Source organism: Balaenoptera borealis (assembly GCF_965194805.1).
Source record: "Balaenoptera borealis genome assembly, chromosome: 11".
In the NCBI taxonomy this organism is placed as follows: domain Eukaryota; kingdom Metazoa; phylum Chordata; class Mammalia; order Artiodactyla; family Balaenopteridae; genus Balaenoptera; species Balaenoptera borealis.
The window spans coordinates 16,933,083-16,951,934 of NC_138868.1; the positions used below are offsets into that span (position 1 = coordinate 16,933,083).

At 39.9% G+C, this 18,852-nt stretch overlaps 1 protein-coding gene and 1 long non-coding RNA gene across 2 annotated transcripts in view; one reads left to right on the plus strand and one right to left on the minus strand.

Annotated features, from left to right (window-relative positions):
* LOC309606604 overlaps positions 1-18,852 on the plus strand; it is a 41,944-nt gene that overhangs the window by 12,906 nt on the left and 10,186 nt on the right. The window lies entirely within an intron of this gene.
* HSD17B12 (hydroxysteroid 17-beta dehydrogenase 12) overlaps positions 1-18,852 on the minus strand; it is a 177,529-nt gene that overhangs the window by 5,323 nt on the left and 153,354 nt on the right. The window contains exons 8-10 of the mRNA XM_082343843.1: positions 15,044-15,125; positions 13,339-13,404; positions 165-314 (exon numbers count right to left, since the gene is read on the minus strand). Of these exons, the coding sequence (XP_082199969.1) occupies positions 165-314; positions 13,339-13,404; positions 15,044-15,125 (298 nt within the window). The remainder of the gene's footprint in view (positions 1-164; positions 315-13,338; positions 13,405-15,043; positions 15,126-18,852) is intronic.

The window sequence follows — 18,852 nt, forward strand, 5'->3', positions numbered from 1 at the left end:
TATAGGTAGATTTTACAGTTCTTGGGTATACAGTTGAAAACAGATGCCTTGCTAGTAAGTGTAGACAATGTATATATGCTAATATACCACATCCTATTTTGTGACTCGATGGGAAAGAAAACCCCAAACCAAAGTACTGATTTGGAACTTAAAAATCTACATACCATAAGAGAATGGATCAGGTATCCGTTGGTTCGGGATTGCACACCGACGGTTTTAATGGCAGACTTCACAAACGTCTCTGAAGAGGGCTTATCCAAAGTTGGCTTTCGAATTTTAGCCAGTTTCGTAGCTACATAGTAGGGCAGGACACTCTAGAATGGCAACATACACCCCCCAAAAAAACCATGCCACTGATTAGGAAGGCCACAAACTCAATTCACACTGATGCTTGATTGCTCTTAGTGGCAGAAACATTCTGAAAAAAATCTAAAGTTTGTATCTTTAGAGAGAGAGAAGAAAAGAGAAGCAGCTATCTAAAAGCTACCTTGATAGAACAAACAACAGCATAAAACAAGTTGTAAAAAAACAATCTGTCAATACAACAGAGTTTGAGACTAGAGAAAGTATTAAAAATAAGCAGAAACATAACATACCTTTTCGAGTCTTTAAAAAGAAGGCATTAAACAAATCTATATAGCAGAGATTTGGGGCCGGATGCTTTCTACTCTGACTAAACAACATAGTTACAGAACCACCACATAGGAGATTTTTGACATTTTATGCCCCTAAAGAGATAACAATAATTTTCTCCATACTTTATGGTTATTAAACTTGTTCTATCAGCTTTGGTCCCTCTAAAATAAACATTTCATGTTCTCAGCTTTGGGCTACCACTTTTCTTCCCTAGTTTCTTACCATTCTCCTCTGAGTTTTATAAACTTTGCTATTGATAAGATAGGACCACCTCTTTTTTTCTTTTTTCTTTGTTGGGGGGAGACGGGATAACAGTATGGAAACAGCTTGGGTAACTAACAGACACTTGACAGAAGTGGTGTGGGATGACAAAGCTGGACATTACCTTTTAGGTTAGGGGAGCTGTTATTTCTTATGCTTGCTATATTTTGTATATGCTTCAACACAGAATGCAAGGAAACCCTATTACAACGACTCCTGAGTCATGACAAGCGGTTCCTTCTATAGTTTGAAATTACTTGGGCATGGTTGTACACCAAGGAGTGAATGTATTCTGTTTATCTGACATGTATGAAAGGAAAGGGTATAAATTACAATGAAACTTCTATTAAGGAAGAGGATCTGTTTCAACACATGGTGGTCAAAATCAAAAACTTCATTACTAAAGGCAGAAATAAAATTGAGATGTGCTCCAAACTATAGATTTTCTTCCTGCCAAGAGCTGAGGAGTTCCCATATCTCTTTTGTTTTATTTTGTATTTTTCCCATTCCCAAGTATAAGTCACCCTCCTTAACAGGTGAGCTGAAACTTCAGCCCCCCTGTTAGAACCATGAACCCAAGGGCCTAACCACTGTTACTCTCCAACTTTCTCCTCTTAGTCCCTGCAGCCACAAACCCACACTAAGTAAACTAACTTCCCCAAAGTACTTCAATACCTGGGCCAACTTTGATTAGGTGACTTTTGGTTTTCGAGAATTTGTGTATTGGAATTATTACTCTACACTTATTCCTCACTTAAAAAGCAAATTTTTTTTTTTTGTCAAGCAGGTCTTTATTTTTAAACCCATGTTGCTGCAAGGATCCAGTATATGAGAGCACAAACCAAAGAGAGATCCCAGACTAACACACAATATGAAATGCAGAGCTCATGAGGCTCTGCCAATGGGTAGGGAAAGAAAAGTTTGTTCAAGCTGAGCAGCAAACAAAGCAAAGAGAGTGTATGCATATACTCTGACTCCAACAGTGAAGGGCCATAAGCAAACCCCATCACATCTCTATGAGCCAGGTTTCCTGGTTACAAAAAAAATAAAGATTAGGGGCTTCCCTGGTGGCGCAGTGGTTGAGAATCTGCCTGCCAATGCAGGGGTCACAGGTTTGAGCCCTGGTCTAGGAAGATCCCACGTGCCGCGGAGCGGCTGGGCCCGTGAGCCACAATTACTGAGCCTGCGCGTCTGGAGCCTGTGCTCCGCAACGGGAGAGGCCGCGATAGTGAGAGGCCCGCGCACCGCGATGAAGAGTGGCCCCCGCTTGCCGCAACTGGAGAAGGCCCTCGCACAGAGGCGAAGACCCAACACAGCCATAAATAAATAAAGTTAAAAAAATTAAAAATAAAGATTAAAAAACAAAACAAAACAAAAACCTTCCCGTATATTGATCACAAGCCTGCCAAGAGTACTGTAGAGTATTGAGCTTCTCAACATAAAGGTGGTCCACTCATTATACCTTCCAATTACATAATTAGGTATTCTAATCCCCCCTCCCTCTCTATGTGGCATAAATCGGACTGTTCTGATTTTGCAGAAGAATGAAGTCGCACTGCTTGGCTGAACCACTTGATGGTGCCACAAGTTAACAAACTCATCATTCGGCTAAACCATCCAGCTAGTCTAGAGAAGGTCCTGGCTCTTGAGGTGGGGACAACAGACGCATGTACATTCTATTCTGGAAAGGGTATTTATTTCTACAATGGTTTAAAATCAAAGCAGTTAACATGGCCTAGCAGAGGATGGAAAGGATTCAGAGATGAAATAACTTTTGGGCTAAGTCTTAATAATGTGGAGGAATTTGCCAGGTAAACACATAAGGGAAAAACATTTTGTAATGGGAACAGCAGGGGCAAAGAAAAGGAGACAGAGCAGGATGTCCTCATGGAACTACAGTAGTTCAGCCAGCATGGTTCAGACATTGGAAATGTGTGAAGCAGTGGCAGAAGGAAGGCTAAACGGTACAGAAAACGAAATCCAATCACCGACACTATCGATTTCTAGAGCATAAGCTCTGTGACGACACAGTCTTATTCACCATTATATTGCCAATGCTTAGCCATTGCCATTGCCTAGCATGTAGTAGGAGTGCTAAGAAGATCTACTGAATGAATTAGCAACAGAACACTTCATTATGGACAGCACTGAATATAGTACTGGGGTCCCTTTCTACTGCTGCTGCCCAGAAAATTAATGACAGGAGGAAGTTGACAATATAATATGAGAGTTTAAACCACAATTTTAGATATTCTAGAGCTTAAGCAAGATTATCTATCTAAACGAAGGCAAACTTACAGGTCTTAGTTACTCAGAATTTAAAAAGAAGGAGAATTTCAAGTTATGTAAAAGTAAAGGAGAATTTCAAGTTATGTAAAAGTAAAGAAGTATCTTTATCTTATATGTCAAAATGTCATCTAGGTACATCCTTAAACAGTTAAACAAAAACCCAATAAATGATAATTAATCCACTTTTCCTGTCTACGCAAGGAAACATTACAGTGAACAGGTCAAGAAGATACCCATACTTTCGTAGGGGGTATTTTGGGCAGAACAAATTTTTAAAAGTTTCTTATGCTCAACAATTTGCCATTATAAATATTGCCAGCTTGGAAACAGTGTGAACCTTGACAGCTACCCATGCAGGCAAGTGCCCTGGTCTTTGCACTTAGAATCCCAAACTGAAAATAATTAACCAGCCCATAAAGCAAAGCTTTTTTTGTCCTTGCTCAGCCTATTGAAAAAAATCCCTGGAAACAAACTTGGTATCCTTTTTTCTCACCCACTGAGTAGCTTGCTGAGGTATCTGGTCTTTAGGGAACAGTTTAGAGGGCCTCGATTCAGGAATAAGAAGGTTATTACAACTTAATGTCACAGAACAAGAGAAAGACGGATGCCCAGGGCTGCATGGCAGATATTCAAGAATCAAACACTGAACCTTCTAACTTCATGTAGTGCACATCTTTCATGTTGTCATCTGTGTACTAAACATGCCTTCTCAAATTTAAAAAGGACTAGGACAACTCACACCCACGCTTTGGGACACACGGGTCCAGAGAACGCCAGGCTCCAGTCTACTTACACAACATGGAATTCTCAAGACGGGGTCTAATCTGCCTTTTATGAGCACTAAGTTCACCAGTGAAGTCAGCACATATTCTTAAGGCAGAGGCTGAGGCTCCTATGAGGCATTTCAGGGAATCTTTTCTCCTTAAGTCTGTGTATTCCTCCTCCATTTCAGGATCTGATATCCTCCAGAAAATCTGAGTAACTGTATGCATAGAGCCTAGTTTTGGAGTTTGTATTATTTCACTTGCAGACCACAAGATCAGCATTTCCACAAAAGGGCCCTTGATTATCTCACTGGTAGAAACCCTTGGCCTTACTAGAAAATGTTAGGAAAAAGGAATCATTCTGATGGAACAGAGATCCCTGATAACATGGCAATGAGCAAAAGCCCCACAGTAACATTAGGTATAAACCTTAGCACCTAAGCCCAAAATGAAGGAGTTAAAATGTTGTGCTCTACACAAAAAAATCCTTGATCAACACTGGCTGGCTGATAATCTTACAAATGACCTACCTCCAAATATGTGGAATTCGTATGCTAATATTCAAAGGACAAAAGGGAAAACAGTGTTATCTCACAAAACAGCATGTATTTAACAAGTATTTCCTGAGCGCCTACTAGAACACTGTTTTAGGCACTCGGAATACAGTTATGAACAAAGACAAAGTCCCTGATCTTACTGAGCTTACATTTTAGTGGGGGGAACGGGGGGCTGGTGCACACAGCCTACAAACAAATGGTTAAAAGAATGTCTACAATATTGGCAGGTGATGATAAAAAGGAAGAAGGAAAATAAACCTGAGTAAAGGGTGGAGGTGATGGAGGCTGTTCCTGCAGGTAATCAAGGAAGGCCTCTGGGACAACGGTGACATGTATGTGATGTGGTCACACATAAGCAAAGATCTCAGTGAAGGGAGAGAGCAAGCCAAAAAGATAGCTGGATAAAGAGCCTTAGACTGAAAGAAGAGCAAGTGCAAAGGGCCTGAGGTGTGAGTGTGCTCAGAGGGTTTGAGGACTGCAAGGAGGCCAGAGAAATAGCGGGGTGTGTGTGGGGGGGCACACGATAATGTGGAACATCTGCAGTCAGAACATGGTGGGTCACAAGAACTCATGGTTTTACTCTGAAAGAGATGAAAAGCCACAGGAGAATTTTCAGCAGAGGAGTAAGATGACCTGGATTATGCTTTAAAGAGATCAGAGACTGGGTGGGGGGCGGGGGGGTGGCACTATAAGCAGGGGTGGGAGTAGGGAGGCCACATAGGAAGATACTGCGAAAGGTCCAGGGCAACCAGGGCAAGAGATCACGGTGGCAGTCATGAGAAGTGGTCAGACAGTGGATGTGTTTAAAGGGTCAACTAAAGTCAGTGAGATTCCCTGATGGACTGAATTTGGGGTGTAAGAGAAAGAATAAGCTGGATACGGGGAGGGGGAGAAAACTTCAGCTTTGAAATCAGACAGACTTGGATTCAAATTCCACTTGACCACTTACTAGTCGTGAGATCTTGAGCAAAATACTGAGCTTTATTTTCTTCCTTGGTGGATATAGCATCTTCCCTATTGTATTATTATGAGGATTGAAAAAAAGATTGTCAGTTAAAGAGTGTGAGATTTAAACTCTGGTATGTATTAGAATTCTTTTCTAAGTTTTCTAATATTTATAATTTTCAGAATGGATTTAGAAAGAAAAACTTGGCTGAGTTTTTATATCCTGTAAGAGGGGTAAGAACATCATTTTCTATAGAAAACGACTGTGGTAACCACCTGGATATCTGAGTCCTTTCTGGATACAGATTTAATGTGGTTTGAAGGACTAAAGGACACCTTAGGTTTTTAGTTCTTGTGGTGTAACACTGCTGTAAAAGGCCAAGGAAAAAAGCCATTATCACTGACAAAAATGAGGATTCACCTAGTTGGAAGGGGTCTGGGTCCAATGATCCCAACAGGACTAATTTTACTATTCTTCAGCCATTTCTCAAAGTTGGTGCAGTTGACTAGATATGAGTATTTCCTGTGAGAATCTTTCTGTTGCTTTATAGTTCTCTGTATTTAGACTCCATTTGCACTAAAGACACATGCCATTACCTTCTTTTACTGCCATTGGCAATTAACAAGAAAGATGGATGAGGACTTATGTTTTCAGTCCCGACACGAATTTTTCTGTTTAGCTTTCTAGCTCTTTGAAGCCCAGTAGATCTGTATGATTACTCTAAGCGATAAAATGTTTTAACAAAATATAAACGAGGAATATCTTCTTTCATTAACAAAATAAACTGGAATTGTTTGCTCCCTCATCTCAATTTGTCCGATTTGTTTTCTAAATTTATTCTGACTAAAAACTACATTTTTAACCAAATTAACAAAACCACCAACCCTCATCACAAGAGAGCAACAAAGCATTGGAAGGTAGGACTTGAAGAGAATGGGGCCCAGAGAATTTCTCCATTGTGGTAAATTCACATTTAAATGGAATATTCTTTTGTAATCTTTGTGCTAAGAGTAAGAAGCCCCCTTCGTTTTCAGGCCAGACCGGCTGAAACCTACATCCGCCTTCTCTGGGTCTGGGGGGGGGGTCTCCACCTGTGTCCTCACCTTGCCTCTGGTAAAAGGTCAGGTAAACTAAACCTCATACGATGGTTTCAGTTAGCAAATGATCTCCTTGTTGACAGCATTTCCAGAGACCTGGCTTCGCAGCTCCAAGGAAGGAAACTATGGTGCAGAGTAACACCCGGGGAGGAGCAGGAGGGCACGGCAGAAAGAGCACAGATCACGGCGTTATTCAAACCCTCACGGCCAATCCGGATGGCTAAATTCCCCACACCTGCCCACAACACAGCAGCCTTCTTTAGGTTCTTCGTAGAGCGGATCACTATGTAAAATAATCACATTCATGTGTTTGCTTGCTTGCTATTGTCTGTCTCCTTCCCACTAAATATAAACTCTGCCACAGCAGGGACTTCATCTGTCTTTTTGCTATTGCATCCCCACCTCCCTAGTAGTTCCCTCTCAGCATTTCTTGACTGAAGAAACGTGGAACAAAACATACACCTCTGGTTTTGGACTTACTATCCCTTGTCATTGTAATGTGTTTAAGTATCTGTCTCTCTCTGTGAGTGCCCTGAGGTCAGAACCGTGTCTTATTCACTTGCTTCTCCCTGCCTGGCTGAAGAGCTGGCCAGTGGCAGGCACTCACTGACCTTAGGCAAGTTACATGATTCCTCTTGATTCTTGGCTTTCTGTCTGTAAAATGGGACTAGGTTAACATCTATCTTAAATGAGATAACAAAATAGGTGAAGACATGGGGCATATTGTAGATAGTCAATAAATGCAAGTTTCTTTCCTTACTTCATGCTGATGTTTCAGAGTTTCCAGTTTTTATTTATATATGCATTATCACGTGTCCCCACCTGCTACAGGGGGAGGCTGAGTCTCAAGGTAATGAAGCAGCTTTCTGCGGGTTAGACCACTGAGGGGTGATACCAGAACTAAAACCTTGGTCTGCTGTCTCTACGCCCAGCATCCTTTCCTCACCGCCTCTAAGCACACCAGTAATCAATGTGGTCTGCATAAAACCACAGCCTGGACTGAGGGAGCTAAGACTTCTTACTTTGAAATGGGTAAATATCCGGGCAGGGCTTCATGAATTCTTCAGCATCAAAAAGCTCTTCATAAGGCAGGTTTGTGAAGAGCCATTCATTGCTGGATGCTAAATCTAGGGGAAACTGTGAGAGGGGGCAGGACATCTGCACGGTTTTCAAAGTGTCTCCCCACAGACTGCTTATCAGTGCAAGGGAAAAAAACAGTAACGCTACAGCAGAGAAACTGGGTAACTCCTTGACTGAAGGGTCGAAGTCAACATCAGCAATAAGGGGCAGACGGATATCGTGTGTCTCTGGATGTGATGCCCTGAGAAGGACACAATGTCACAGATGTCATTTTGGCCAGGAAAGCATAACCTGAATCTAACCACGAGGAAGCATCAGAGAAACCCCAAGTGAGAAATGTTTGATTAAAAAGAGCAGAGGAGTACTGTCCTCTTCAAAAATGTTCACGTCATAAAAGACAAAGAAAGGCTATGGATGTATTCCAGATTAAAGGAAACTAAAGAGACAGGAAAACTATATAATACCTGGTCCTAGACTGAACTCTTTACAGGAGGGTAAAAAATGCTATAAAGAATACTATGAGGGGGAGTTCCCTGGTGGGCTAGTGGTTAGGATTCTGGGCTTTCACTGTTGTGGCCCGGGTTCAACCCCTGGTCAGGGAACTGAGATCCCACAACCCGTGCAGTGTGGCCAAAAAAAAAAAAAAAAAAAAAGAATACTATGAGGTCAGAAATTAGAATACAGATGGTAGGTTAGATAAAAATACTACATCAATGTTAATTCTAAAGTTGGTAACTATATTGTGATTATTTATAAGGATATCCTTATTCTTTGGAAATACACACCAAAGGATTTGGAGGTAAAGGAACATGATATATGCAACTCACTTCCCAATGATAAAACAAATGGAGTAAAATGTTAACAATAAGTGAATCTGCGTAAAGAGTATTGGGGTGTTCTTTATACTATTCTTATTTTTACAAGCTTTCTATAGATTTGAAATTATTTCCAAATAAAAAGTTTAAAAAAAACAAGGCAGCCTGTGAAAGTTTTACAGAATAAGAGTTCAAGGAGTATAGTTTTAGGATGTCATCTTAGTTTCAGCTATTTCTTACTTGCTTAGCATTAAGAGACAGAGCCCAGTACTGGGGCCCACCAACTAGCCAGTCAGAGCACTTTGGATTTGGCCCTTTGAAAGAGGCATAATTTTGACTGGGTTTTAGTTATAGGGTAACAATGAGAACAGATCGTTCTCACCAACAGAGCACACTTTCCATGAGACTTACAAGAATGTACTTCTTATCCTCTATTCAAACATCAACAGAGTCAAAATTCACCTCTAGGACGTTTATAGCACATCTTGTTGCTACTATTTATTTGTGTTTCCAGGAAATGCTTACATATTAGCAAATTTGAATTCATGAAGAAAATTTTAAATGCGCTTACAAAATTACAGGAAAGAAGTTGAGGGAAAGATGGGGAGAGAAAAAAGCAAAGAAAAAAATATTAACAAGGAATTAATATAAAACGAGCTGGGATTTGAAAACCATACTCTCTTCCTCTCCCAAAAGAGCAATCTGTTGTATCTTCATATGGAGGTAGACCTAAGAAGAGCACTTGCCTTCCAAAGATTAGAAGAAACTGAATTTTGGCATCATAGCATTAGCTTGGAAACCCTCTAGATATAGAGTTTGAAAATTCAAGACCAGAGGCATATGGGAGCAACAGAAGAAGCTCAAAAGGCCTTAAAAACAGAGGACTGTGTACCACCAAGCATGGCCATGCATAGCCAGGGTCCTCTGTGATGCCAGCAAATGGCAGGTCTCTGGTGTGCCCCGCATTACACGTGCCATTAGCAACACAGAGACAAACACGATAAAAAGTCTGTTCTCAAGAATACACTGGAGTGGAGGGAGTCCTGGGCCAGAGAGTATCAGGCAGAGGTATATAACAAGGAATAAGAGAGCAGAAGGGAAGGTGTAACCACAAGTGCCCAGCGGCCAAGATAAGGTTTCCCAGGGCAGGTGAAATGAGGCTGAAGCCCTGAAAGATGGGCAGGGGCTGCAGGCTCCGGAGCGAATGGGGCAGGGAGGAGATGTGGAGAGGAGACTTGCAGAGGAGTGGGGGCAAAGGCGTGCCAGCAGAGGAGCCAGTCAGGGGCACCGCAGACGGCAGAGCATGCACTGGACACTACAGTGTCCGCTCTGGCCGGAACGTAGGGTGGCGTGATGGCATGGCAAGAGGCAATGGCCTCGTGGGGTCTGAATTCAATCCTCAACATGACGGGTGGCCACTGGAGGACACTGAAGGAAAGCAACGTCATCTGACTTGTTTTTAATAAGATCACCCGGGAAACAGTATGTGGGATGGAGTGGAAGGGAAAACCAGCTGATAAATACTCCTAGTCCAAAAAAACGTGCAGACACAACATACCACCAGAGAAAAACCAATAATTTTTAAACTGAGCTTCATTTGGACCAGATTTTTTTTTTTAATCCCTTTGGTCAGAATTAATATGAGATTCTCTTCTACTTCAGAGTTCTGATGTGTTCACACAGAAATGACAACTGTACTTTTCCTCACAAACATTTCAGTTTTTGTTTTTTCACCAAACTCATTCTAAGTTTAAACCATGAATGAATTCCTATGAAGGAAGAGAATGATGAATGAAATTACATCATTTGTAATTCATTATTAGGAAAAAATAAAAATTTGTCAAAGTAAAATATTTCAGAAAACAAATGCTAATGTGCTTTTGTAGTAGCTGTTAGTCACAGCAGATCAATAGGCAGACCATATGCAGAAAAGATCTTTGAGGGAAACCAGACCTGAAAGTGAGAGACGAAACAGTCCTGTCTGTTCACGGAATTTTAGAAATTGCTCATCTATGCTCACAAGGCCTAAGACTCCCTTTGTCACTGAAACACTTGCAGCTTCTGGTCACACTGACTCTAGGTCACCCACCAATGGACCTTTAAGATTCCTGCTTGCTCTCAGTAGTGTTTAAAAATTGTTAAGTTAATAGCGTGAATATAATAGATTCATCAGAATGAGAAAATGGCACCACATTGTGTGGCACATGATGCCTGACCTCCCCTGAGTGCTTTATTGATTTCCTGTTACCAAAATATAACACATTCTACGTAGCAGTTTCAAACTATTAGCATTAAAGTGACTGGTGTCAAGGAAGGGGGAAAAGGGGGCATATGGTAGCTCCGTATAAAATTCAAGATTCTCGAAAACCCTGTCCTCTCCAGGGTACCCTGTATTTATGCGGAGCTGCAAATCGGAATGACACCAAAGGGCTATGACATCGAAGGATTCCTTGGGGGAGACCTCAGGTAAGGATTGAGGGGGAAGCAGGCTCTCAACTGACCCTGGAAGACGAGGAAACATTTACCCTAAAGATATAAGGGAGGAAGTGGAACTAAGCAGCCCAGCACCTTCTGGTTCGTGGCTGCCTGAGCAGATGGATCCAATTAAGTCTTCAGTGCTGTCCTGAAGGCCTGGAGCAAGTAGCCCAGTGGTTAAGAACAAAGGCTTTGGTACCAAACAGACCTGGACTTGAGTCCAGTTCAACATGAGCAAGTGGCTTAACCTCTCTGAACCCCAACTTTTCCATAAATTTAAAGATGATGATGATCAACAGCATCTTATAAGATTATGAGATGCAATGAAATACATGGATACATATGAAGTGCTTAGCATTGTTCCTCAAAAGTATCCCCTCAAATATTACCTATTATTATTATGATTGATCATTTGAGGCTTCAGGGTGCAAAAAGGAAAATACTAGGCTCACAGAATTAAATAATGAACACTGGATGTGTGAAGAGGTGGGGGCAGGTCGTGGACAGGAGCAGGAAAGGGGTAAGAATTGCAACCTCTCCCAAGACATTGTTAAAAATGTGCCTAACCATGGAAATACTGTGAACCATTATTTCTTTGTGTTGAGCAATAGCTGATTTGAGACTGACACCCATAAAAACCTCTACATTTGCTTCCTCTTGTATTTTGTACTGTAGTTTCACAGCATTGTATCTGTTAGCTACGTAATAAAATCAAAGGTCTCTATAAAAATTAAGTCAAAATGGATCAAAGGCCTAAATGTAAGAGCTAAAACTATAAAACTCTTGAAAGAAAACATAGGGGGGAAAATCAACTATACGTCAATAAAATTTTTTAAAAAATAGGGAAAAACCCTCATGACATTTGATTTGGCAATGACTTCTTGGATATGACACCAAAAGCACAGGCAACAACAACAAAAAATAGACAAATTGGACTACATCAAAATTTAAAACTTTTGGGCATCAAAGGACACTATCCATAGAGTGAAAAGGTAACCCACAGAGAGGGAGAACATGTTTACAAATCATACACCTAATAAAGGGTTAATATCCAGACTATATCAAGAACTCCTACAATTCAAAAATTAAAAGCAAGCAACCCAATGAAAAAATGGGCAAAGAACTTCAATAGACATTTCTCCAAAGAAGATAGCCAAATGGCCAGTAAACACTTGAAAAGATGCTCAACTGCACTGATCATTGAGGAAATGCAAATCCAAATCAAAACCACAATGTGATACCACTTCACACTCATAACGATGGCTACTATTAAACACAAACAAACAAAAAGAAGATAACGAGTATTGCCGAGGATGCGAAGAAACTGGAACCCTTATGCATTGCTGGTAGGAACGTAAAATAGGGCAGCTACTATGGAAAACAGTAAGGCGATTCTTCAAAACAAACAAAAAGAATTATCATATGATCCAGCAATTCCATTTCTGGGTACATATCCAAAAGAATTGAAAGCAGGGTCTCAAAAAGATAGGTGTACACCCATGTTCATAGCAGCATTATTCACAGCAGTCAAGTGGTGGAAACCTCCCAAATGTCCATGGACAGATGAATGTATAAACACAATGTGGTATATACACACAATGGAATTATGAAGGAAATTCTGACACATCCTATAACATGTGTGAAGACTGAAGACATTATGCTAAGTGAAATAAGCCAGTCACAAAAAGACAAATACTGTAGGATTCCACTCACATGAAGTACCTAGTGAGGTCAAATTCAGAGACAGAAAGTAGAATGGTGGTTGTCAGGGGCTGGGGGGAGGGGAAATGGAAAGTTATTGTTTAATGAATACAGAGTTTCAGTTTTGGAGGATGAAAAAAGTCCTGGAGATGTAAGGTAGTAATGGGTGCATAACAATGTCAATGTACTTAATGCCACTGAACTGCATACTTAAAAGTGATTTAAATGGTGTTTTCGGTTATGTATATTTTACCACAATTAAAAAAAAGTAAAAGATCACTACCACACCTATATCATCCTGTTGTATGCAGTCATCCTCTCTCTAGTAAAACTCAGTTTTATTCAGCTCTCTCCTCTCTTGTGATTATTATACAGAGGCTTTGGAATAGCCATGGCACTCCTTGCATACCTGGCAGCTGAGAGATATTGACAGTCTAATTCTCTCAAAATAAGATCATAAGAACTTACAATTATTATGCACCAACTGTTTATGCTGCATAGTTCTACTTTAGGCATTACCACTTAAAAATTCTAGGAAATAATTGTTTAAAATCTAGACTTAAGTGCATAAAGGAAAAGAAACCATGTCTTTAATGGTGTGCTAACGTCACATTCACTTACTTAGGAATGTGATTTTCTTTCGTTGCCAAGACAGCAACAGTTGCTGTGGAAACCACACAAAAACAGGGATACTTAACTGAAACAAACTCTACTCACCTGCACAAAGATGCCCTTGCTCTTATATTCCTCATGGAGGCACCTAGAGAAGAAATCTACAAAAGCCTGGGAGGGGGTGGGAGTGAGAACACAAACACACATATTACATCAATCTGCCTGATCTGTAGCCATGGAAACAAAAATAATCAACTAACCATTTAACACTATAGTTTCTAATCATTCTTTTCATTTCAAATGCAGAAGAGACCTTAAAAAAAAAAAACCTTCAAAACCTCAAGTTTTCTTTATCTGCCACTAAATTAAGTATTCTCTTACCAAATATAATATCCAGACCAAATTCTGATTTAACTGGAAAAGGCTCTTCTTATCTTTTCTTTTTTTGGAAAATGACTTTCCGAGAAGAAACGTCTTATTATATAACAAAGGATGCGTTCCTCCTCCCCACTTGCCATTCAAACAGAAACACAGTATGAATTCTGTTCAAGTCTGTTCTACGGGGATTTTGTTGTCAGTAAAGAGAAGAAAAGAGCAAGCGTCCTCTTGGTCCTTTGGGATGGCAAGATCCAAGAAGTGTAGAGGTGAACGTGACAGCCCATCTTCTTCCAATAGAACAACTTTAAATCTATTTGTAAAATATAATGTGCCATTTTTTACAAAGGTGGACTCAACCTCAGGCTTGAGATGCAAAGTATCAATGATGACTCCACTAGGGTCCTAATTTGTGACAGTCTTTCCGTGGAGCAGAACAGGCAAGAAGAAGTTGAAGTTCACCTTCAAGAAACATGGTGTTCATTTTAAACATGCCTACTGCATGTTTCAGATATATAGAAAGCAAGCAAGATTGCAGGGCTGGGGGGGCGGAGCCAAGCTTTTTCAAAATACAGTACGTAGTCACTTTAAGTTTTTCCAGGGGACAAAGAGCCAAGTGAAAAAGAGGGCAGGTGTTTTGCTCTTTTCCTTTCCTGTCATATTGCAAGTTCTTATTCTGCATTTTATTTTGTTCATTTTCCCCTAAAAGCTTGTTTAATTTCAGCGTCCCAATGGTCATTTTTATTTCAGAGATGTATCCTATGCTTCAACAATGTATTTGAAAACGATGCTATTGACCTGCAGGCAGTACCAAATGCGTTCTAAACTACTGTCCTAGTAGTAACGTGAAGAGGTGAATGGTGATGTGGTCTAAAATTATGGCATCTTACAGAGAGTTCTGGAAAAGTCTTGTCTCACTCCAGAAGTGGCAGTAAATATCTGTGAACTCTGAATAATGTGGCAAAAACTCACACTCTCCCCATCTATCTTGTGCATACTATGTGTATCTATGTGCTGACTAGCTGCGATCCTTCTAAGCTCTGCGGACCTGGCACTTAAGCTGTGTGCTGAGTCATTCATGAATCAAATTCCCATTCTTAGACTCATTTATGTTATGTTCTGATCAGCTGAGCTAACTGGTCCAGACCACCTCTCTGTTGGGAAGTACAAATACCAATTTTAAAACCAGTAAACTATTGGGAGAAAAAAAGCATCTGCGGATCTGAGATCTTGGTGCCTCATTTGTAAAGTTAATACCAGTCAGTATATCTCCAGCTCTGGCTCCTCTGAAACTAGTGTTGGCTATTTTCCTTTTCTTCTCAGTCCATTTGAAAACTGCTAAGGCTAGAACTTCAAGAAAGTTCCATGCCCATTTCTCAGACTGAAAAGTATTCGTTATTCTTATTCTGACACAATTTACTAAAAAATTGTTCACCTTGGTTGCAGAGTACATGGTCAACAGTGGAACTGGGTACATGCCACTGGCAGAGGAGATGTTCAGAATTGCCCCTTTAGATCTAAAAAGGAAGATGCAAGTAAACAGAATGAAATCATATATACAATTGTTTATAAATTACAGATCTAGATATCTAATTATTTGAAACATAATAACCTGGCTGTTCTTCTAACACACATCTCTCCTTGCCTTTCATCAGCACGTGACATGCTTGGTCAGTGAGCGAGGCATAACTCAATCAACTAAAAATAGCTCTTCTTTGCAATTAGCTCATTTCTCAGTCTTAGTAATCAGGGGCATGACCGGATTAGATCTTCAGTCTCCTCGAGTTGATTTCTATTCTCTGAGGTCTTCTCTGGCCATAGCAACAAGAATTCTTACTCTTAAGAGTACTCCTTGTATGCCTTTAATTTGGCATATCACCACATACTATCATGCTGTCATATTTAATCATTCTATGAGTATAAACATTCTTCTCCCTCAAAAAAACCATAAGCTTCTAGACCTCAGAGCCCTTATCTTACACTTTTCCTAGAAATACTCTGCATGGTCCTGAGCATGTAACAGGTACTTACATGAATGAATGGTTATGTCCTGCTCTCAGGCACTAAATGCAGAGTTGACTCTAAAATATGCGACTCTATAGTTCATCAAACCATATTCTTTTGCCAAGAGGCAAAGCTCAATTTCTACTGTAACTTTTAGCGACTAATGAAAGTTCAAAGTCAGAGAGTTACCAGGAATTACTCATTCTACAAATAAATGAAAATTAGTTTGAGGAAGGCAATGCTGTAAAAACACACAAGTTGTCAGCAGCCGTATATGGCTTGGGTAAAGTGTGAAGTTAGGGTTTTAGGAATTTTAGACAGAATTAACAGCCAACGTTTCCCCCTCAAATCCATTCTTCTCAGGGGAGTTGGTCCCCTTGTTCAGCTACTGCAATCTGCCCCACCTGCCTCCTGCCTTCTAGATCAGGTTCCTTTCCTTCAGCTTAGTTTCTCATTATTCTTGAGCTGAATTTACTTCCTAAGGCCTAATTTTTAAATATTTTTTTAAAAGGACGATACAGACTCCTCTTAAACAAAATAATAAAAGAAACATGATTAAATGGCATCTAAGTTATTTTAGACAAAACTCTGAAAAGAAATAATCCCCAAAGGTCACCTGGTCCATCTGCCAGCCTCTAGGCGAGATGCCACTTCAACCATCAAATGGAAGTCTGGACCCTCCGCTTAATGAGTCACTGAAAACGAGCTGTTGTTTTTTGTTTCTGTTTTTGAACTGAAGTCCTTATTAGTAATAGTTATATACACTTTCCTAAGCGGCGAAATCCATTAACACGTTGGACACAGAAATCAAATCTCAAATTTTAAATTGTTATATTACGGTTTTGAAGAAAGTTGGAAATATTTAGTCAATGTATTAATTATACCATTCTTGTAGTTTTTGCTTGCATCTCTCACACAGACAGAAAAGGCTTTTCTTTTTAAATGTTAAGAGAGTAAGAATGCCTATCAGGAGTTAGAACCCAATTACTCTAAGATAAAAACTGGTGAATTAGCAATGAGTATCTAGTAATTTCATTTTATCTGTATTTGTGAGACATTCCTTTGACCGAAATGGGTTAAAAACCACTTTGGTTACTGGGACTTTTAATACGGTATTAATTTATGATGTTTAAAATATCTTTTTTTTTAAAATTAATTAATTAATTTTGGCTGTGTTGGGTCTTCCTTGCTGTGCACGGGCTTTCTCTAATTGCGGTGAGCGGGGGCTACTCTTCGTTGTGGTGCGTGGGCTTCTCATTGTGGTGGCTTCTCTTGTTGCAGAGCACGGGCTCTAGGCCCACGGGCTTCAGTAGTTGTGGCTCGCAGGCTACAGGCGCACAGGCTCAACAGTTGTCGCGCACGGGCTTAGCTGCTCTGAGGCATGTGGGATCTTCCCGGACCAGGGCTCGAACCCATGTCCCCTGCATTGACAGGCGGATTCTTAACCACTGCGCCACCAGGGAAGTCCCGTAAAATATCTTTATCTTTTATAGGGTGTTAAAAATGTTCTCAAATTAGATCATGGTGGTGATATACTCTGTGGATATACTAGAAACCATCAAATTATATGCTTTAAATGAGTGGATTTTATGATATGTGAAATATATTCTCAATAAATCTATTAAAAAAGAGAAAGAGAAAGTGAAATATATTTATGATATACTGGAATGTGTCACCTTTAAGCTAAGGGCAGATCCCAATCAAGTAGAAGCTAAGAAAGCTATTGTATCTTCTGCAATACAATATGCTTTCTGAGAAGTAACCCCAAATCCTGACAAGTTGCACCCCATCCTGAGCCCCAAGCACCCTTGTAGGTTTAGGCAGTGCTTTATTTTAATGTTTTCTCATGTAACCAGGAATTGCTATGTCCTCACTCATTCACAGCAAGTGAAGAAAAGCCAATTTGAAGTAGTTGTAGAAGATGCTGTTTTTCACTGTAACCTATCACTGCTGGTTTTATCAGCGGGATTATGGGCTGGATGATACTCAAATTGGCTGAGGTGGCTGCATGTGCCCTTGAACAAAAATCTTACATTCTTTATTTCCTTCCACAGAAATGAAATACAATTTAAAAGTCTTCCAAAATTAAAGTTTAAATGTTATCAAAAACAATTTAAAAATTAAATCTTGACCTCACCAAAACTGATTCCTAAAACTTCACTCACCAAAGCAATGATTTCAATACAGGAAAATTTATTTAAAGATAATAAAAACCTCATTCCTGGTTGCAAAATTAATACAGACCAATAGTCAAATATGCCACAATTATGCAGGCATGTGCTTTGTTTACTCCTTGAGGCAAGTGAGATTTTTGTTTCTCAAATATTCTACCCTAATTTAAAATTTCTAGGGGGTAGAGTTAGTTTGAGTTAGTGAAAAGTCAGAATTGGAAGGTACTTTATTCAAAACACCATATTTGCACTCTAAAATGCATGAAAGCAAATCCAACACCAACAAAGTATAAAGCGAGAATGCACTAGATCTAAGTAAACACTAAAAGGATAGCATTTATCACTGGATCAAAATGACAGTAGAGAAAACACCCCTTCCACAAAAACACTGTGCTACGAAGAAGGTTTGTCTCACAAAAAACCTTCCCCCCACACACAACAGCATACAAGTCTCTCTCTCTCTCTCCAAGGATAATGATATTCGACTTAGTTTTGTCTGAAATCACAAATAACACACTTGTAGAGCTGTCTCAATCCTTGTACTGTATACACTATCTATTCTTTACGTTGAGATGGAGATGAACATTTGGGACCACGAGGCACAAAGGACTCGCCTTTAAAATCAACTACTTTGTCTAGCGCTAATCCCCCATCTAAGCAGAATTAGTGACGTCAAACCAGTTTCCATGGCACAGCCAGACTCATGACAACTCTGTTATATGAAGCAGAAGGACAAAATGGGCTGTGCTTAATTGCACACAGAAACAAACATAAAACCAAACCCTGGTTAATCTCTCATTTTCTGGGGACTTGGGGAACAATTCTAAGACTGGAAGGTACATTGAGAATATTTGCTGAAGTTCCATAATGAAGACTCACGATGCTCATATTTCAGCACATTTCTAGTTTGTTATGACATATATCCAAATAAACAAGTCAAGTAATATTTTCTGTGATACAACATTCTTAATTCATCAGGTTGCTTACTTGCTAACAGCCACACGATGGTGTCTCAGTAGTGTGAGTTACTGAGGATCTACTAGAATTAAAATACTGCAAAATACAAAGC